The sequence below is a fragment of the Mustela nivalis genome (genome assembly GCF_964662115.1).
Source record: "Mustela nivalis genome assembly, chromosome: 11".
Taxonomy (NCBI): domain Eukaryota; kingdom Metazoa; phylum Chordata; class Mammalia; order Carnivora; family Mustelidae; genus Mustela; species Mustela nivalis.
The window spans coordinates 41164005-41186524 of record NC_139030.1 but is presented as its reverse complement, the minus strand read 5'-3'; the positions used below and the strand labels follow the sequence as shown (position 1 = coordinate 41186524).

Below are 22520 nucleotides of genomic sequence, written 5' to 3'. Positions count from 1 at the left end.
CTGTAAGCCACCACGGTTTGTTTTTTTATTTTTAAGAAAAAGCCTCGTTATTGTAATGTTTTTAGAGAATCTATCGGACACTTCTTCTCAGCCTCACATCTAGCACTATCTTAACCTGTTAAAGTAATTTTGTGTATTTCAGTAAATTGCATTGAAATGAATTCTGATGGTTGGTTTGATAAAGGGACCTGTGACTTAAAAAATCACTCTTAATTTAATGTTAAAACCCCTAGATTGTCTCCAAATTGATGTATTCAAATAACCCAAATATTTACTTGCATTTAAACATTAATCCAAATAGTGACATGATTTAATGTTAGTTATGTTACAGAAAGGGGATTTTTTTTTTTTTTGGTCCATTATGTTGAAAGAAATTTTTTAGAAATGTGAAGAGAGAATGGGATCAATTTTGGCATGTTTTTGAGTAATAAACTGTCGCCCCTGTGCATTTTCCATTTCTGAATTTTCTGGATGCGTGTTAAAGTTCACATATGATGTTCCCTGATGCATCGATAACAGCCCTATACTTGAACAGTGTTGGTGGTATCGTGTATTGGCTAATCACATATAACATTATGTAGCTCGTTATACAGATACTGTTTGTCATGTATAAAGTAGTGCAATGTTTTGTGGGTTAACATCTTACCAGGAAGTGAAGGATGGAGAGAAATGACAGAGGCTATAAAGACAGGTGGCAACTTTTCTGAGGAAACCATATTATGCATCTGCCTTTTTCTGTGTATGTCCATGGTGTAATAGTTTTAGATATGGAAAGTAAGTAAAGAATTATTGAACTTTATAGATAAAAGCAGTGTTTCTTGAATGGGTGGTCTGTGGGGCACTTACATCAGAATCATCTAGAAGCTTGTTAACGTGTAAATTCCTGGTGATGTATCTGTTTCCTTAACAGACTTATAAACAAGGCTCCAAGCCTTTCCACTTGCTCAGAAACATGGTTTGTAATACACCCTTAACATACTTTTGAGTCTTTAATATGTGTATAGAGGAATTATTCTCAGCCACTTTTGTGCTGTATTTTGAGAGGAGAATTAAATTTTCAACAGCAAACAACTCTGCTATCAATTCAGCCTCTAGCAGGCCCTTCTCTAAATCTACTTGTTCCTCAGTAGCTCTTCCCAGACCTCCTTCCCCAAGCACTGGAGATGCCCTGGGGGGTGGGGCAGAGGCCAGGCAGGTCCCCTCCAGCCCACCTGTCACGAGAAGCTCAGCAGTACTAGTCGCTTGTCCAGATCCATTGGTGGCTCTCAGGGAGTATCGTCCACTGTTGGCTTTAGTCACGGCGGGGATCGTCAGTCTAGCGCGGCCATCGCTAAAGGAGATCTGCACGCCGGGTAGAGTGGAAGTGGAAATTGCCTGGCCATCCCTAAACCAGCTCACCTCAGGAACTGGGAAACCTGGAGCACAAACACAATTCATCTTTAAGTTGGAATGGGGTCCTGCAACGTCCTCCGCTCTGTCCTGCTATGTCCCGCTATGCTTTGTCCTAACCCCAGGGTCCACTTGCACACAATTAGGGAGGTCTGTGGGTTTGTGTAGAGGTCAGTACCTCCATTTAATAGGAGAGGAAGGAGGCCAAAAAAGGCTCAGTGGTTTTTCCAAGTTCCCTCAGCTAGCGGTATACACAGAAGACTAGAATTTCTATCTCCTGCCCTCCTGTCCCAGGTTCTCCCTTATACAATTTAACAGACATCATTAAAATCATAAAGGGGATTTATAAAATTGTAGAGCCAAGGAAACTTTGAAATAAAAAGTGACTGTCGTCCTCTTCAAAATCAAGAGCAAAAGCAGCAAAGGATCTAAAAGGGCTGCCTAGTAAGCCAGAAAGACCAAACCCATCTGGGTCCCTCCTCTGTGGTTGCAGGGACACTGTCTCCTCGAACTCTCCTGCCTTTCAAATGTGTAATCAGTCAAACAAAGTGCAGAGAGAGAAGTGGGCTCCCCTAGAAGACGACACAAAGCCAAACCTAGTCTTACAGAACAACATGGATTCTAGGAGTTGCAGATAGAAAAACCAGATTCTCTTCAGTCATCATAAATTGTGGAGCTAAGAACTACATGTACATGATTCGATAATTTAAGTATATTAAAATTCTGTACATTTGGAAGGCAGGAAGCAAATTCAGAGCAGTGTTTATTTTATATTAAAATGAGGAAGCGAAGAAAACCAAGAGAACATTTATTTTCTTGTCCTTACATTAACCAACCTCCCCTCACGGCCAAGTGAGTAGTTTATTTGACTAATTTATGAATGTCAAATATTTTCAGTGGTGTTTTCTTAATAATTTATTAGCACATAGTGTGAAAGAACAAGCAGCTATGAAGAAGCAAGCTTGCACTACTTCACAAATGGGCGTAATTCCCACTGAAGCCAATTGTGTTCTGCACTATTCAAAAGTTACTGAGTATTACAAGATAGATAAGCATATTATTGGAAAATGAGAGTCTATCACATGTGAGAAGAATGGAATTGGTCTCTATATGTACATATAATTGATAATGAAGAATGATTGTATGATATTTGTGCAATGTAAATGTCTTATCCAGTTAGGAGTAAGATTGGCACATAAACTAGAAGACAAAAGGAGGAAGGAAGAGATCTTATTTTATATCTTTATTAGAAGTCAAAACATGAAAAAAAGGGGGGGGAACAGGGCATCGTGGAGGTACAAACTTGATTTTCAATTAATCCATGCCATTTTTATATGACCAGTTACAATACTACAGATGGAGACAATATTATTAAATAATTTGAGATTATTTATAATATAGTTTGTAGATTACCCTCATTCTCAAAAATAGTATGTCCCAGAAATCATGCATTTTTTTTGGAACTCTACACTGAGTTAAGAAGAAGAAGAAGGCTGAAAATCCCAGAACTTTCCTTTAAATAAAATTCTAAGGTCAATGTTTATTTCTCTTTAATATATAGACCTCAGTGGCATATACTATTTTTGTTGTCATTTCCAAGGACTGGAAAATCTTAATTCACTAGAATCCCTTAATACAGATTGAAAATACAAGAATAAGATCACTAGGGGGGGCGCCTGGGTGGCTCAGTGGGTTAAAGCCTCTGCCTTCCGCACGGGTCATGATCCCAGGGTCCTGGGATCGAGCCCCACATGGGGCTCTCTGCTCAGCAAGGAGCCTGCTTCCCTCTCTCTCTACCTGCCTCTGACTACTTGTGATCTCTGTCTGTAAAATAAATAAATAAAATCTTAAAAAAAAAAAAAAGAATAAGATCACTAGGAGTTAGGTCAACTCTGAAAGTTTTCAGCTTCTTAGAAAAGTCCACCACATTGTTATTTCCCACTCTTGGGCACCCAGAGAACCCCACCCCCCACCCGCCCACCCCCTAGCCTTGTCCCACAGCTCAGCAACCTGCCCCTACTGGGTTTGGGTTCCTGGCTTCCAGTCTGGCTCTGCAGCTGAACCCAAATATAGAATGACCAAATTTGGTCATACTTAGCTGCTGCATTCTGACAGCAATTTTAATCCAATGCTAATTATTTTGCTTCGAGGAATTATAAATATGAATAAAACATTTCCAAGCCATTATATTGTCAGATTTTTGTCAGTACTCTGAAGGGTATACCCTTACGATGGCCCTTCCATCCAGCTGGACCAATTTTACAAAGTGAAAGCCAAGCTTAAACTTGGTGTCAAGTCCTACAGCTAAATTCACACACGGGGGAGGAGGCGAGGCGGAGGCAAGTGCGCACGCGAGAGCTTACCACTAATGTGAGCCTCAAAGGTTGCGGTACTACCCTCCAGTACCACAACACTTTGTAACGGCTGCTTAAACGTCGGTGCTTGAGTTGTCATCTTTTCAGGCACTCTGAAAAGGAAAAGAAAGTAAGTTAGAAGGTCCCAGCTAAGGGCCACTCGAGCTACTCTGGAGACAGTGGAGGCACACCTTTTCCAAACAGACTGCCCCTGAGATCATCTGTGGGCCCTAGAGGGATGGGTCGACCTTCTTCGTGGTTTCAATTTCAACACGGGACTCTGAACTGATTTGGGAGCTTAATAAAATCGCAAGACCAAAGAGGGGCGGTGGCGCGGATAGCGGAAAGAAAGCAGAGCAAGGAATGCCCCCTAGTGGTCGAAGAGGGAAATTTCGTCTTACCAAAGATCGGACACCTAAGTGACCGATATCAAGGGGAAAGCTGGAGTACGTGGGAGCAGGGAAGAACAATTAAAGATGTGTGGAAAGAATAGAATGAATCTGTGCATCGGTTCAGTGGTTTGGAGATAATTGTTAAAAAAAAATTTCTTTCCTCCCAATATTTTTCACTCGCTCACTCTATATTTTTAAGGTTGGCATTGATTTGGATCTTACTACTAGTATCACTTTAAGTAACTAGTATTACTTTGAGTCCTTTAAGTAACCCAGCAATTACTTCAAGTAAACTAGTACTACTTTAAGATTAGTTTAAGAAATCTTACTAGTATCATTTTAAGTAATTACCTTAATTAAGTAATTACTAGTATTACTTTTAGGAAACTGCTTAAAATAGTCACCAAAACTAAAAATTTGAGCTTTTCAATTTCTTTCCTTACTTGGAAAGTTCTGGCAAGTCTTACTGACTATGCAGACCTTTTATAGACAGGACACTGTGCTTTCTATTTCTAATATTTCTTCATATTATACTTGCTCAATAAATGGTGCTACTGCTCAAGTAAGTAGTCAGGGAAATTTAAACTTCTGTGAGTAGGCTAACTTTAATTACAGAGCTGAAAGAAAACTACTGACTTGAGTACTTAGTGAGGAACAAGGTCCAAACCTGACAAAGAGAACACTGCTGTAAAATGTAAAAGAAGTTAAAAGTCTCGTACTTTTTCAATACAAATATTCCAAATCAAAGAAAGGAATATGAAATTTGCAGTTCAGTCCTTTTAAGTGGAAGAAAGTACTTTGTCCATCAGTTCCAGAGAGATGATGTGAAGAATTTTCTGATGCACAAATGCCTTATTATTCAATGCAAGTACTCCACTGTTCTGATATAAAAAGCAGATTCTCAATTGTCTGTTACTTCATTACTGCTTTTCACAAAATTCTGTTCACTGAAAATTTATGGAATGGTAATTTTTCTAGTGACAATTCTGTACCTTATTTTAAGTTTTTACTTCATTGCAAAGAAAGGGAAACCAGGATTCCAAGACAATAAAATGTATATTTGGAAAACCCAAATATATCTAAAAGTTTTTGTGAATCTTTTGTCAAGAACTCCATGTAGCAAGTTACACGTAGGACAAATAACTTTTTGTGCCCACTTTCCCTGTTTACAACCTAGTGCATCTTCTAAAAATAGCCATACTCTTTTATACCATTTATGTATTATATACCAATGCATTTACAGGCATTTATGATGAGTGACCTAAGTCCAGGAAGATGGGAAGTCAAAGGGTATTTCGATATTAAAAGTTTCTAAAATATTATTTCTTGCCCTTAAGACCAACATTTAGCTCATATCATATCTTTTGATTATGAAGTAAAATACACGAGATACTGAGTATTTTATGAAACAATTATAATAGAGCTTTTGTCCCACATGTCTAAATATGTCACAATTAACCCGCCTAAATTGGTCATTTATTCCTATCAGATAGGTCAGCTTAGTGGCTTTAGCTCTTGCTCTTGAAAGGCCTTTGTGTAATTAGGGCTGAAGGTATGCCTCTGAAATGTCATGTTCCCAAAATAAACTCTCCACTGTTGACTGACAGCAGGCAAGTGTTCTGTCACCGTCCCGCAGCTGATCCCTCTGCAGTTGATTCCCTTAAAAAGTCATCAGGGTGTAGCTGATACCACATGCATTTTATCAGAGCTATTCCTGGGGCGTCTCACTTTTTCACTGAGTAACATAACCTTGAACATTCTGGGCAGACACAAAGAGTCTACAACAGAAGCACACAGTTCTCTCGCCATTTCCGACCTCCGCTTCGACACTCTGAAGGACACGCGGGGGGATTCACACCCCTGGAATCACTAACCCCGGCGGATAGGCCTAAACATGGAGCTTTTTAAAAGAAACCTGATTTAAAGCAGATTTAAATAACGGTCCGGTCACAGCAACAAGTGGTTAGACAAACACCCCCACGCGGGCACGTCGCACATGCTGGAAGGACAAGTTCTAGCTGGAACCTAGAAATCACTAAGGAAGGGGCTCCACTGTTTAAAAGAAAGAAAGAAAGAGAGAGAGAGAAAGAAAAGAAAAGAAAAGAAAAGAAAAAGAAAGAAAGATGGCGCTCACCTGATTGCTCACGAGTGCCCAAAAAGGGAGGGACGAAGCCCCAGGTTGCTTCCGAAACGACGTCCTATCTGGAGCTGGTGTTTTCGACCATCTCCGACATGAATCGGTGAGCCTCTAGACTTAAAAACAAAACTACACAGTCGAGACTGTGTAGTTTTGCTTTTCTATGCAATCCCTACACCCGAGGCGAGGCTGGGAATGCACGACTGCTGGAGAGCCAGGGCTGGGCTCGGCCTTTTTATTCCGCAGATCTGCTGACAGACCCGCAGCCCCGGGCGGCGCCCCCGCTGATTGGCCGCCGCGGGGAGGCCTGACGGGAGACGGAGCTCCCCGGTGGGGTCACACGCCACCTGTTCTTCCCATTGGCAGGGCTAAATTTAGTTCCTCCAAAGAGGCTTTACCAGGGAAATAGAACCGTATTTAAAGAATAACTGTATGGAGGCTCAGAGAAGAGCATTTGTTGCCCGTCGTTAGCACCTGCGGGCACTGATCTGAGGAGGCTTTGTGACGGTAGAAGGTGTTTGCGGGCGGTTGTATAAAATAGCCTTTCACCTGCGGGCCCTCCTGCTCCCCGGCACTCGGGTCCCAGTCCTCTGCCCTTCCCCCATACAACCGACCAAATGCACCTGTCAATCATGACCGAGGAGGGCATTTATCTCGGGCATAAGACTTCACCTCCTTTGAAGAATGAGTGTCTCTAAACTTCAGCATGGAGAGAGCTCGTTTATACTACCTACGTTCTCCAGAGTCCATTTGTACTTTAGGGAGAATTAAGGCAATGTTAATAAGCTCAGTGTTTCTACAGCCCGGCAAGAAATAATGGTGAAAGATAAAATCTGAACTCTGCTTAGAGTTAGTCTATGGTTTAATGTATAATGATTTCACTTTTTTTCAGATTTCATTTCTTTCTGGCATTCATATTGACAAATGTGCATGCACCGTTTCTTAACAAGTGGCCGACTCTTAGGTTTAAATCATCCATAGGGTTCTTTTTTCCAGACACACGAAGCCTGCTTTACTTATCTCTGGAGTTCGCTGTTACTAATGGGAAGTGGTTAGGAGATGATATAGTTGCTATTTTAGGACTGAATTTAATTTCAAGCAAGAGATATTTCAAATACAAAAGAGCATACTGAAAGATCTTGCTAATGGTTCGGCTGAGAGATTTGTGAGACTTCACTAAGAGGGAAGAAAATGATCTTGGTGATACGGGGATGAGACTTTTCTTAATAAAAGGGACTAACATTTTAAAACTTAAGTTCAATTTATTTGTATCTATAATAAAAATGTTCTGGATTGTGGAAGAACTTGGCTGGGCATCAGACTGTTTCGCTTCTTGAAGATCTCATATTTTATTTATGTAGTGATTAATTTGCTAACATTGAACGGAGCAAAGCTATACAAGACAACTGAAGTAGCACAACACAGACAACACCCTGTCTTTACTTAAACATCGTTTCCTTTACCTTAGGGGTGATATCTGTATTGGTGGCATCTTTTTCCCCTCTGTTGACTCTATCTTCTGTGATCCTGTTGGATTGATTTATTCAGAAACAAATAGTTTCATGTCAGATGTCTAAAAAATATTTCCATTTAGAGACGCCTATTACAGGCAAGCTGCCAGGCATAAGGCAAAGTAAGACTGAAATGTGTGGTCTATTTTGAGTGTTCACCAATTGGTTATCTATTTAAAATGTGTTTGTGGATGTGTGTGGTGTATAGTGTGTGCATATATGTATATTTTTGGATTCATTTGACTTAATGTGAAGTATGTTAATGTCTTATTACATTTCTTGGAACCAAAGTCAAAGTACTTTTTTCTTTTTATTAACATATAATGTATTATTTGTTTCAGAGGCACTGGTCTGTGATTCATCAGTCTTACACAATTCACAGCACTCATCATAACACATAACCTCCACAGTGTCCATCCTCCAACCACACAAAGTACTTTATTTCTTATGAGTGGGTAGAAACTTGAAACTTGTGTCTTCTAGTCCAAGCTGGTACAACACAGGAAGCTCAAGAGCCGGGAAGATGTACCACAGATTATAAACATGAGGTCAAAGGTCTGCCTCTAAAACTGCTTGTCTTTTCATTGTTCTTGAACATTTCCAGACTTTACAGTATTATCAAGATCCTTGCCTCTTTAAAAAAAAAAAAAGATTTTATGTATTTATTTTTGTGTGTGTGAGAGAACACGAGCAGCAGGCAGAGGCAGAGGGAGAAGCAGCCTCCCTGCTGAACAGAGAACCTCAATCCTAGGACCCCGGGATCATGACTGGAGCCAAAGGTAGATGCTTAACTGACTAAGACACCCCAGCAGCCAGGGGTGCCTGGGTGGCTCAGTGGGTTAAGCCTCTGCCTTTGGCTCAGGTCAAGATCTCAGGGTCCTGGGATCGAGCCCCGCATTCAGGCTCTCTGCTCGACGGGAAGCCTGCTTTCCCCTCTCTCTCTCTGTCTGCCCCTCTGCCTACTTGTGATCCCTCTCTCTGTGTCAAAAAAAAAAAAAAAAAAAAGACACCCAGGCAGCCAAATCCTTGCCTTTTGGCATTTACATCTTTATATGTAAGGTCAGAGTTCAGAAAGACAGGAAAAAAGAAAAAGGAAGGAAGAAATAAGGAAAAAACTAGTTAGTAAATAACACACTGGAAAGAAGCTATATTACTGGGTTAGTGAATAGTAGTGGACAGCACATGATATCATGGTAAGCATTAGTTTTAAAATTAAGTATGCCATAGTTGGAATATAGTAAGCTAGCCCAGTGGAAACCAAATACTTTTCAGATTTGGGGAGTTTGCTGATGCAGTAAGATCTTAATTTACCACCCTAACAGTGGGGCAGAGTCCCATAGATAATCCAAAACAGCTGATAATTCAAATATAATGCCTACTTAGTTTTGGAATGCATGGTGCGACTGTTTTTGAATATCAGTCAAGACAATTCGATAAACATCTATTAAGCGTATGCTCAGTACTGAATAGTGTGCTAAATTATAATTCTAAATTCTGTCATCACTTAGTGACTCAACAAATATCCCCTGAGTGGTGACTCTATGTGAGGCATTTTGCTAGATGATGACCAGACAGCTGTGACCAAGAAGAGAGTTGTGGTTCCTGCCCTCCCGGGGATTGCAGTCTAAGAACTTCTAATAAATTTTCAGTATCTATGACTGAGACCTAGACTAGGATATGAATCAACTCGGGTAGTCACTCCATCTACACAGTTGTTGTTGGTGGCAGACTTTATTTGGTTCTATTTTATTTAAAGGTTTTATTTCTTTGAGAAAGAGAGAGAGAGAGAGTCAGGGGGAGGGGCAAAAGGAGAGGGAGACAGAATCCCAAGCAGACTCCACGCTGAGCAGGACTCAATCTCAGGACACTGAGACCACGACCTGAGCTGAAACAAGAGTCAGAGGCTCAACCAAGTGATCCACCAGGTGCCCCGGTGACAGATGTCATTTATATTACCTAGAACCCTTTACCAAAGGAAGGACTTACTGTGGATTGAGAAATGGATACAGGTTGTTTTGGTTTTTATAAGATTTTATTTATTTTTTTAAGAGAGAGAGAGAGCACCAGAGGGAGAAGCACACTCCCCACTGGGCAGGGAGCCTGATTCAGGACTCAGTCCCGGGACTACAGGATCATGACCTGAAACAAAGGCAGTCACTTATCCAACTGAGCCACCCAGGCCTCCAGAAATGGGTACAGTTTTTAAAGCTAGTGTCAAAGTCCTTTCTGAAAGAAAAGAGTAAAATTAATATATTTATAATTCATCAAAGATTTTTTGTGTGTAATCTCTGTTAAATACTGTTCAGAAACTCGGATTATAGCAACCTGCACAACAGACAAGAATCTCTGCCCTCAAGGAGTTTGCATTTGAGTAAGAGCAATAGGATCAGTACTATTATATCTATAAACTCTACAGATTTATCTGTAATCTCAGAACGCTGCATCAAAAACTATTGATGTACTATATGGTGGCTAATATAACACAATAAACAAATAAAAGAATTATAAACAAATAAAAAAAGAAAAAGAACACATGTTTATCAAATGCCTACAGAAGAAGACATGTCAACTAATCAACTACATTTATGATGGGTATATTTTAATATATACTAAGATCCAGCTTGGGTCTTGGGTAGGCTTGATATACTAGGGGATGGGTCCTCCAAAAGCAAAAGGGCCTGTGTAAGACAAAAACCTAAAAATGAAGGCAGCTCTATTGTATCAAAAAGCAAACATAAGCTTTGAAATATTGGAAAGACCCTTTGAGCCTTAAGTGATGACCTGTGTTCATATGGAATTCTGAAAATTTTGTGTGTCTATTGGAGAGATTTAGGCCTCCTTACTTCTGTGTTTTACCCCATCTACTTCAAATACCCCTACTCCATTTCCACCCTTAATTACAAATATAGAATATAGTGCTGGATATTCTCTGGTTGCCCTTCTACATACTACTTACCCCATTCATCTATCCTGTGCCCCTAAGAGGCTGTGTCCTAGAAGGGTGGTCCTTTGCCTCTGGCTTCTAGAAGGCACTGGGATGATAGCAGCCAACAGGAAACGCTGGCAGGAGAGAGTTTAGGATATTAATTCCCTAGGATCTCTCCTCATCTGGCTGTAGTTTGGCCATAACCTTTATTTGCCATGGCCATTCATTCTCCCATCACGGACCCCTTTCCCCTTTCCTACAGGTACTTTCTTTGGGTTCCAGTAACTTCTCCTTTCCCAAGTTTTTAACTAGGGCTTTGTACTGTTGCTATTCCCAAAGCTCTTTGCCATTCCTGTTAGTGTTTGTAAACCTGCCACACATTGTGATAGGCTTTCACTAAACCCTCCGCAGTTATGCTATTGGATTGTATGTGTTTCCTGCCCTGACTATGACCTGACCTTGTATGGAGACAATAATGAAAACTTCTCTCCTTCTTAAGGTAAATGAACTGAAGCATTTTTCTTCATTGCTAGATAATTGTCTCAATTCCCAACAGTCTTCTTCCTTATCCCTTTATCCCTCCAGGCATCTCATTTTTTTTTTAAGATTTTATTTATTTATTTGACAGAGATCACAAGTATGCAGAGAGGCAGGCAGAGAGAGAGGGGGAAGCAGGCTCCCTGCTGGGCAGAGAGCCCGATGTGGGGCTCGATCCCAGGACACTGAGATCATGACCTGAGACGAAGGCAGAGGCTTCAACCCACTGAGCCACCCAGGCGCCCCTGCAGCTCATATTTTTAACATTAAATTTGGATTTCCATTCTTTTCCCTCTCCCTTCCTCATTTCTTCTTTCCCTCCCTTCTTTCCTTCTCAAGTGATTTTCAAGGGTCCTCCATGTTCCAAGAACTATGGGGCATACAGTAAATGTAATGTCTTTCACTTAGATATTGGAAAGACAAGAGAGCTATGTAACAATGCAAGGAGACACAAGGAAAGGAAAAGGTCAAAATGGTTGCTAGAGACACTGAAGTGCTCAGAAACACAGCGACGGAGGAGGGCAGTACAGGGTGTGACAAAAGCAGGACTTCTCATGGAGAGGGTAACTTGGGCCGGTGTTTTTATTTCAAAAGAATTGAAGTATTGCAGCAAAACCATATAAAATAGATAAAAGAGAAATGGAAATAAAGAATACCTTTCAGAGCAAAGAGGAGTGAAGTAGAAAACTAAAACCATGTCAAAGAACAACATAAATTCACAAACCAAGATGCCACTATATTTTCTGTCGTTGATCATCAGGTAGGAAGGGGAATTTCCTGGAAGTTAATTAAAAACAAAAGCATAATTCTCAATATAGAGAAGGAAGCATACCAATTTCTTGAGGAAGTGCAATTTTTCTGACACTGAATTTTAAAGATAAACCATGTACAACTTTCCAAGAGGGGACACTGAATGATATATAGGACGTAAGTGTTTAACAATATGTTTAGAGCAGCTGTAATCAACTAATTTATATATTGATATTTTTGGTGAAAGCTTTTAGAACAAAGTCCAGGGCATACCACTAAAATACAATTCACTAAATGTAGCTGGATGCGGGACTAAGGAAATATATTCCAGGTTTTAAAAAATAAGAATGGGAGTGGGGCTCCAGCTCCTGACTCATGGGTAGAATTTCTAACATGCCAAAGATCTCGGATAACTCTCAGCTCTCTCAGGTGTTCCTCTGATAGGAATTGAAACTGGAAGCCAAGAGGCCTCTGGCTAGGATCTTGGTGTTGTGTGTGGTTGACAGACAAGTGATTAAAGTTATCTTTTAGGGGTGTTTAACAAAGATCACATTCCCTGTTGTGATGTAAAGGTTTCCACATTTTCTCACTGGCATCAACAATCACTACTTTACACTTATCAAGTAATTTATATTTCTGTAAATAAATCCACTTCCAGTTTGATAATTATGGTCTTGGAGTATAGAATATGAATTTAGAATGGTTTTTAGAGACGTCGAGTGGATTTCCTCTTTGTAAATGTGTGTGGGAGGCAAGCAGACACCATCCAGAAGGAATGCAAATGCATCTTCCCAGGGTCAGACCCCGCTGCTCCATCAGATGGCTCAAGGCACTTGCTATAAGTTTTACAGGAGTCCGTGACACAGCTTGGCTTTGAAAATGAAGGCATGTCATGGGTCAGTGTTAGAACCTGCCGAGTCAAGATAAAGGCTCTTAATCTTGGGGAAAAGTGAATTTGAATCATGAATATAATACAGGCTGTGTACCAGAGTGTCACTTGCTACGAAGGGAGCCTATAGCGGATGAGAGACACATTAATGTGTGGCTTTAGTTCTCTACTTGTGTTACATACCATTATATTACATGATTAAAAAAAAAAAACCACGCTTGTCCTAGGAATTTGTAATAGAAAATATTTACTGAAAACAACTTGTACATCTGTCGGAGTATTTATACCGATAATAAGAGACCATTTTGTAACTCTTAAAAAACAAGAATAATGGTAGAAGGGAACTTGCCTTACCAGAAATTACAACATACTATAAAACTACAGAAACCAAACTGCAAGATATTGACACAGTAATATAAAAGTAAATTATTAAGTAGAGTGACCAGAAATAGATCTAAGCAAATCTGAGGAATTAATCTATGATGGTTTTGTTCATAATGGTGCTGACATTACTGGATATTTATTTAGAAGAAAGCACCTCACACCATGTAAAATAAATCTCAAATGGATTAAATATCTAAAAGTAAAAAGAACACAATAAAATACAGTAACAGGTTATAGGAAAATATCTGTGGAACCTCACAGGTTGGAGAGATCATCTGAAGCAACCCTAGAAACTCAGATGCCTTATGGAAAAGACTAACCAATGCACAAGGTAAATAATTTTGTATGACACAATCTACCCTAGTCAGATTCCAAAGGTTGAGGGAATATTTGCATGTATATGTCAGTGAAGTGCTGAGTGCCTCAAAACACAGAGGTATAAGAATAATATTTTTTTTTAACACTGTTTGAAGTGGGAAAATTTTGGAAATAATTTAAATGTCAGTCAACAGGGAATGACTGAATGATTTATGGTATAACCATGGTATGACTACAATCCACCAGTTAAAGATGAGTTAGACCAACATATTACCCCAGAAAGATGGCCATAACAGTAGGTGAAAACCAGTTGCAGAATGATAAACAATGCCTATCATTCCAGATCATAGCAATCAGTCACAGTCATCTGACTTGTTTGTCGTTTGTTTGTTTTGCTATTTTCTTGATTATTGCCTGATTCTCCCGCTGGGCTGTAAATTCTATAAGTGTCTTAAGCAACAAAATCTGTTTAGTTGGCTTTTAAATTCCTGACTCTTGGTACAGTGCTGTACCAGACAGAAGATGATCATTACATACATACATGTTTAATGAAAATTCATGCTAAATTTCTGGAATGACACAGAAAAATTATTAAGAGCATTTTTTTTTTTTTTTTTAGAGAATTGGGCCTATTGTCTCAAGGCAAGGGTGAAAACTTCTTCATTTTTACCTTATACCTGTCTGAAGCATTTGATTTTTTGCCATAAGCATATATTATTTTAATTTAAAGAGACTAGGTATTAGGGTAATATATCCAAAACAAGTTATGAAATTAAAAAAAAATTAAAACTTACAAAAATCTGGCTACTGAGAAAAAGATAACAAAATATTTTCTCCATTAAAGACACTGCCTTAGATGGCTCTTCTGTGACTGAAAGTGACTAAAGGCTGAACCCGAATCCAAACAAGGGAAATTGTAATCATGCAGGGGAAGATGCCTAATATACTGAAGCATTAGTTATGTTATTTGGGTGTATGTATACTTTTATAAAGAGCAAAAAAAAAAAATTCAAACACTGACAAAAAGCAGTTATGACCATCACCACCATAAGTAAGACAGGGCAGAAAATGAGCCTTCTGGAAAAACCTTTGCTGTAGGTCCTGCCTCCCTTGGACATGACCTTATCTTCCGCAGGCCCTCTGGAAACTCCGTGTTGCTGTAAACATTTATTTTATTAGAGTTTTCATTTTATTTTGTATTTTACATCTGTTTTTAATACATAATGTAATAATTAGCCTTTGTCATTTCATAGTAAGCATGTAGTAAATGCTCAATTTGGAAGCTCTTGAGAGATGTGATTTGCATGGCCTTTTCTACACCTTAGCCATACAGTTCCTGTCCTGATGGTCTTAGATGACATTCATTTCTCTCCCACTCCAACTATGTTTTGCATTTTGTCCTCTCCAGATCTCTTGCCTGGAGAGTTGCTTTTCTTCTCACATCAAAAGACTCGTTGAAGCTACAACTCCTATAATCACATTTACATGGACAAAGCCTAAACTTGCATTCTATAACCATATGTACACTTACCTTTTTTCCTCCAGTCTCACAGGAAATGGGTCTGTTCCTCTTTGAGGTTGGACCAATATTCTGGATCATTCTTCTCTTGTCCCTGCCCAGACTTATACTATTCCATTTATACATTTAACCTCCCCTTTCTGAAACTTCTGCCCCTTACCTCTTAAATATATCCTGGTCTTGTCTTAAAAGCCAAAAATAATAGAAGATACAACTTTCTCATGAGTCAGCACTGCCCTCTGGGTGCCATTCCATCTCTTTTCTTCTAATAACCACTCCAACTATGATAGCAATCTGCATTAATTAAAGGTCTGTCCCTATTATATGCCAGCCACCATAGCTGCCACACCATATATGTTTTCTCATTTAATTTAGAGCTGAGGGGTACCTGGGTGGCTCCATTGGTTAAGCATCTGCCTTCAGCTCAAGTCATGGACCCAGAGTCCTGGGATTGAGCCCGTATTAGGCTCCTTGCTCAGCGGTGAGTCTGCTTCTCCCTCTCCCCTCTGCCTCTCCCTTTGTTTGTGCTCTCTCTCTTTCTCTGTCAAATAAATAAATAAAATCTTCAAAAAATTATAACTGAGCTTATTGCCACATTTATTGCTTCATTTCCTACTCATTTCATTCCCTAACTTAGCTTTTCTCCTCATTCCTCTCATGCTACTCACATTGAGTTTTCCAATGTCTTTCGTATCTATAAACCCAATGGGCATTTTTTCCCCACTTTTTGGCACTATTTTTGGTTGTCACTTGTTAACTAATTCTTGATGCATCCCCAGCAGGTTGAAATGGGACCTTTAAAAATAGAGTATTTTTTAATAATGCATAATAATATATGATATACTAGAGAACTTCAAAATGAAATTTACTAAAGGAAAACTATATTGAATGATGGAAAAGTCAGTGAGTTCAGAGCACAGAACTTGAACTACACCTTAGACTGTGTCTTCCTTTGGGTTCATATTCTTTAATAAAATATTTTATTTATGAACAACACTTAGATTTTCCTACATTCCATCACTGCACCACCAAAACCTACTAACTTTTACAATTCCTCTTCTAACACTTTTCTCTAAACTTGAATCCCATGAGACCAAGGCCTCTGGAGATGCCCTCTTGATATATTCCTGGCTCATTCCTGGGCAATCCCTCTTCCTGTCTCTTTCCTCGTGTTAGCTCATCTACCTTCAAGGCTTCAATTACATCTTAACGACTTCAAAATGGTGTCTCCGACCCTCTCAATTCCCGTGAACTCTGAGTTCACTTTTCACTGTCTACTTGGTATCTCCAAGAGAATCTTAAACTCAAAATACCTAGATTGAACTCATTATAAATCTGTTCCTCCTCTTGATTTTTCTCTCTGAGTTAGTAATGTCACAATCTCTCTCATCACCCAACTTAGAGCATGGGGAGTTGTTCTTCCCTCTCCCTCATGTCTGCTTCTGAGAGGTCAATAAATGGTTTTAATTCTGCCACTTAAATATATCCCAAATCTTTGCAATTCTGTTACCCACAGCCACCCTCAGATCTTTATTTCTCACTTGTGCTATTGGATTTAGTTCTTAACTGTCCTTGGCTACCTCCAATCTAAATGCCACACCAAAACCCAAGTAAGCATTCCACAATACAAGTTTCATACTACTTCTCTGATTTAAATCTTCAGCAACTCTTGGGAACTCTACACTTGAGATACTAACAATCCATTTTCCTCCACTTCTGACCTTCCTGCCTCCGCTTTTGACTTTGCCCAGCTCATGGTCAGGTGCAGCATTGCGGACAACAATGCTTGACAAGCGGGAAGTGCTTGTTATGGGCTGAATTGTGTCCCCCTCCCCCTTTGGCAGTTCATATGCTGAAATCCTAAGTGCAAGTACCTCAGACTGTAACTGTATTTGGAGATAGAGACTTTAAAGAGGTAATTCAGTTAAGATGAGGTTATTAAGGTGGGCCCTGATCCAATATGACTGCTTTCCTTACAAGAAGAAGAGATTAGGATACAGACATACACAGAAGAAAGACCAGGTGAAGCCACAGGAAGAAGAGGGTGATATACAAGCCAAGGAGTGAAGCCTCAGAGGAAACCAACCCAGCTGACACCTTGATCTTGAATTTATAGCCCCTGAGACTATGAGAAAATAAACTGCTGCTGTTTAAGCCCCGCAGTCTGTGGGACTTCATTAGAGCAGCCCTCACAAACTTATACAGAGCTCAATGAAATATTTCTGGAGGAAACAAACAACTCTACCAGGGAGAACGATCGAGGACTCTTTGGTGACTGCCTTCCTCTGAAGCTCTGAAGCTTGCTTTAAGGAAATGAGTGCGCCTGGACCAGGTGGGCCTTTCCAGCTGCCCATTACATTACCTCAGTAGCAAAAGACAGCCCGGCTTTTGGCCCTCACTTGGCATCTAGGTGTTAAATGTATACTCTCCTATTTAAAAAGCTAAAGCATTAGCAGTAAAGTTCTATCGTTAGCAAATTCTTTTCACCTTTAGAGTGAGAAACACTTACCACCTGCATGTGTGGTAGTAGATTGTGGTGTGGGCTGGGAATGCTTATGGAGACCCAGAGGGGGAAACAGTCTTACTCACCCTGTAGAATCTACACTCAGGAGAGGTTAGCAAAGTAACAAGTAGAAGGCCTAATGTGGGCTTGAAAACCCTCTAAGCTTTGAGAAAATAAAAAGCAGACTCGACATCCAGAAACCGGCAGGCACTCACAGCTGGGTCTTGGGTCTTTCTATTGAACATAAACAACTTCACGGAACAGCAACATAAAAGAGGCGACTCGGGAGCCGTGATGGATGGAGACGGGGACAAAACTGCCCCATCACGTCGTCTGAACACACACATGAAGATTGTCCAAGCCACAGAAATGATTCAGCCACCCCTTCCCCTGGCTCAGGAGAGTGACTTCTGGCCAGTTTATCACTTTTACCTCTATCCGGTCCTCCTGTTCTAGAGATAAAATGTAGTTAAGATACTGAAACACAGATTCACCCCTAACTCCAATCCACAACAATACACTAGACATTCTCCAGCTTCACCTAAAGCAAAGCCAAAGTCCGATCGTAGTTATCTCGAACCCCCTGTTACCAAGGTGCCCCATGGTTCCTTTTGTTGCAACAAGGAAAGCCCCAGCATGTTTAACCATGGAAATGTTCCTGGCAGCCTGTGGCTGGGGGGCATTGATTTTTTATGTCTATAGATAGTGATAGATGCATGCATGTATATATAACATAAAGCCTGGAAATATAAATGACATAACATGAATAGTACTTGTCTCTGAGGGGCATAGACTATAGGCTAATTTGATTTTCTTATTTTTTGCTTATCTGTATACACTCTGAGTTTTCTACAATGAAGATTATTGCTATGTCTAATAAGAAAAAAGCTATATGAACTCGAGAAATGACATGCAAGAGTAGAATGGAAAGAAGACCATTTTAACAAGTCACGAACATTTTGTTCAGAAACGGAGTGCAGAAAAAGGAGTTACTGAGGCAAAAGTTGGCTTTCGTCCCTTCCAGCGCCATCTGAAAGCGGGCAGGCTTGGCATACTCTGAAAACCCCACGTCCACCGAACCACCATTGTGTTAGTAGAAGCACGTCAGGCCATCCGAGCCTAATGATAATGAATTCAAAACATACTCTTCTAACTGCAGGCTCACAGAGCAGCCCTTTGAGTGGTGATCTGGCTCCGCTGGTAGCTTGTTATATGTGCAACTGCTGAGTGACTGAACTCTGCACCTGAAACCAAGGACGTACTATATATCGGCTAATTGAATTCAAATAAGAAAACCCATATTCAATTTTAAGCGGTGATGAGTTTCAGCAACATATCACCTGTCACATTAATGAATGCTAATAGATATAATTTTATTGCTTTTGCTTCCTCTTTGGTTTGCAGGTTTTTGTTTCCTAGTTTTGTAAACATAAAGGACTTATATTTAGCTTAGTACTTGCACAAACTGAAATAATAAGGTATTAAAGCAATGTAAAACAGTTCTTGGGACCTGCAATATATTTTTTTCCTTTAAAATAGATTTATTTTTCTGCAATATATTTTTCCTTTAAAATAGATTTCTTTATTACTCAAGTTTTGAGAAACAGGATCACAACTGAAAAATCTAAATGATGCTTAAAATAACGGCTCTATTTATGGGTAAGAACCATGATTTGATAGACTTCATATTTTTACCACTTTCTTTTTAGAGCCATAAAAAAAAAAAACTAGTTGACTTGATCTTTTAGAAAATCTTTAGGTTGACAGAAACACTGAGCAGAAAGTTTTGAGAGCTCCCTTGTATCCCTTTCCCACACATACAACTTCCCTTATTACTAACATCTCGCATTAGCATAGTGCATTTGTCACAGCTGATAAGCCAGTATTCCAGATACTGCAGGGTGGAATCATCTCTCTTTCCCGGAGGTGGGCAGGTCCGACGCATTCTAGGAAGGTTGGAATTTTGTCTAGTACTAAAAAAAGAAAAGATATTTGGGATTGCTGATATAAGGCACACGTGCAATATTTAAAATGTGTTCACAGGGGCCCCTGAGTGGCTCAGTGGGTTAAGCCTCTGCCTTCAGCTGATGTCATAATCCCAGGGCCTGGGATCGAGCCCCACATCGGGCTCTCTGCTCAGCAGGGAGCCTGCTTTCCCTTCTCTCTCTGCCTGCCTCTCTCCCTACTTGTGATCTCCCTGTCAGATAAATAAATAAAATCTTGAAAAAAACATGTGTTCACATTTAGAAGTATTCATAAACAATGTCAATTTTCTTTTACTACAATCTTAACCATCTCCTAACATCTAGCAATCACCAATAGTTTACTGAACTAAAAAAACAAAAGGAAGAAAAGAGCCAAAACCCATGAAGGTGACTTTACCTGAAGAATAGAGTCATCTTGTTATATTCTACTTTCCTCATATGTAAGGGGGAGAGAAAAACTGGATAGGAAAGGGAAGGTTTTTCTTAAGCTACTAAATTTCCATGCTCCCTGGGAGATCAGTAAGGGTTTCCAGAGTGAAAAAGCCACATTCCTGGGTGCCTGAATTGCTCAGTTGGTTAAATGTCTGCCTTCGGCTCAGGTCATGATTTCAGAGTCCTGGAATCCAGTCCTGCGTCCTGCATCGGGCTCCCTTCTCAGTAGAGAGTCTGCTTCTCCTGCCCTTCCCCCATGCTTATATTTTCTCTCTCAAACTCTCTATCACTCAAATAAATAAAGCTTTTTTTTAAAGCAACATTCTTTGAGAGTACACTATAGACACAGATTTCAACAGAATTGATATCAATGATACTTAGAACCAAGCAAGTATCTTTTGATTGCAAAATAGATCTAGCCTCTTCGCCAAAAAAAAAAAAAAAAAAAAAAAGGCATCCTTTACATCTTTTTTCCTATCAAATTCCAGGAGAATGTAGACTCCAAACTGAAGAATTTTGCGGGCTTCTATTTGATATATTTGGTTAAGCATTATCATTATCATTAAATGGGGAGGTGATATGTCAGAAATGTTAGCTCTACATAACAAATTTTTTCAACTAAAACCATTCAGTAATCTACCCAGGATAGTAACAATCCATTTAAGAAAAAACTAATAAAGGATAAGGTTAAGTAATGAAACAACATTTTTATGAAGTCCATCAATTGGTGGATTTTATTTTCCAAATTTTGTTGAACAAAGTACCTATGTTTGATCCTCACCAAGCCCATGCTAACTTGAATCTTTAGAACAGTGATTTCCAACCAGAGATGATTTTACGCTGGGGATATTTGGCAATATCTGAAGACATTGTTGATTGTCACATCTGGCGGGGGGGTGCCTGCTAATGGTGTCTAGTGGCTGGAGGCCAGAAATGCTGCTAAACATCCTCTGAGGCACAGGACAGCCTCCCTCCAGAGTTAACAGTGCCAGGGTTGAGGAGCTCTGCCTGGGAGGAACACACCGTGAAAACCACAGTTGACTTATTTTTCACTAACTTCAGCTTAAAGTGCACAGAAACCTTATGGAAGGCTTTTCTCAAAATCCAAGCAAAATGCAGTTTCTGGTCAATGTACATAAAAGCTGAAAAACTTTTAAAGGATTCTACTACATTAAAGGGCATAAGAGAAATGTATTTATTGCTTCTGTTTATTAAGCATATCAGCATGCATATTGCCCAAGTAAAGCCCAACAGTGATCCTTCCCTTGTTGATTTGGTATATAACAGGACACTAATCAAGATTCCTGCAGCTGATGGTCTATCACAGGGTAGCTGATTCAGAGTAGTTACTACTTCCCTTTGAAACTGCAGCTGCTGCTGGGCCCTCTGGCTCACTTTGAAAACTGGTGGTTCTGAAAGCTTAAGATACTATTTTTACTCTTCTTGTTTGGCTGTGACCTGTGTAGCTACGTTCCTGCTTCTCATTTTCCTTGGTTTGGTCACACTGGTTGGGAATGGATGTGTGTGTGTGTGTGTGCGTGTGTGTGTGTGTGTGTGTGTGTTTAGGACAAGGGGAGGGGTTGTAGTTCCTCAGACAAGGCTCAGATAATTTCTCTTTCAGGATAATCTTTACGTGGAAAACCAGAATTTATGTTTCACAAAATCAGATTTTCCTTTCATATGTATTCTTTATTAAACAAACAATATTTTCCTTTAATTTAAAAACAAGGAAAATGATATTTGAATATGTTGGGCACTAAAAAAATATCTGGGCTTAAGTTCAATTTAGAAGAAAATTAAGAATTTTAGAGAAAACATGAATTTATATGAACCATTCAGAAGGGAGTATTAGAATATATAAAAGCTTATTTCAAAAGAGATCACAATAGAAAAATAATTTGACTTCATTTCAATATAATGAAGATTAAATATTTTAATTTGCCAGACCCCTGGGTGAGTCAGTTATGAGTCTGCCTTCAACTCAGGTCATGATCCCAGGGTCTTGGGATCCAGTCCTGCAACAGGCTCCTTGCTCAGTGGGGAGCCTGCTTCTCCCTCTGCTCCTCCCCATGCTCGTGTGCTCTCTCTCTCTCAAAAATAAATAAATAAAACATTTAAAAAAATAAAAATTTTAACTTATCTGACACTGTCACTGGGCTTTAGCTTAAAGCAGGTTTTGTGGGAACAGACATGCTGATAACACCGTTTAGAGTGCTACAGTCCCATGAAGTCATCCATGTATGAAGTGTTTCAAGATTCCACATGCTAAGCATGATGAAATGAATTTTAAGCTCCATTCTGCCACTGTGCATATTTAGACTCATTCCACACAAGAAGAATGTCCAAGATGTCATAACATGTCACAGCGTCATAGAATGACAAGATCTGTGCCAACTAACTTCCTCTATTCTAATACAACAATAATTTTTCATCAGGTACTATGTATGATATTTTCAGTTATTTTATCATTCAAATGGTTCATACACTGCCAACA

The 22520-nt window shown here is 39.6% G+C and overlaps 1 protein-coding gene across 1 annotated transcript in view; it reads right to left on the bottom strand.

Moving 5' to 3' along the window:
• The window catches only part of LOC309843473 (titin-like), a 275519-nt gene extending 269059 nt beyond the window's left edge, over positions 1 to 6460 (bottom strand). The window contains 3 exon segments of the mRNA XM_082688984.1: positions 1212 to 1415; positions 3753 to 3856; positions 6270 to 6460. Coding sequence (XP_082545110.1) covers positions 1212 to 1415; positions 3753 to 3843 — 295 coding nt within the window. The 5' untranslated portion in view covers positions 3844 to 3856; positions 6270 to 6460.
• Between the last annotated feature and the right edge of the window lie 16060 nt (positions 6461 to 22520).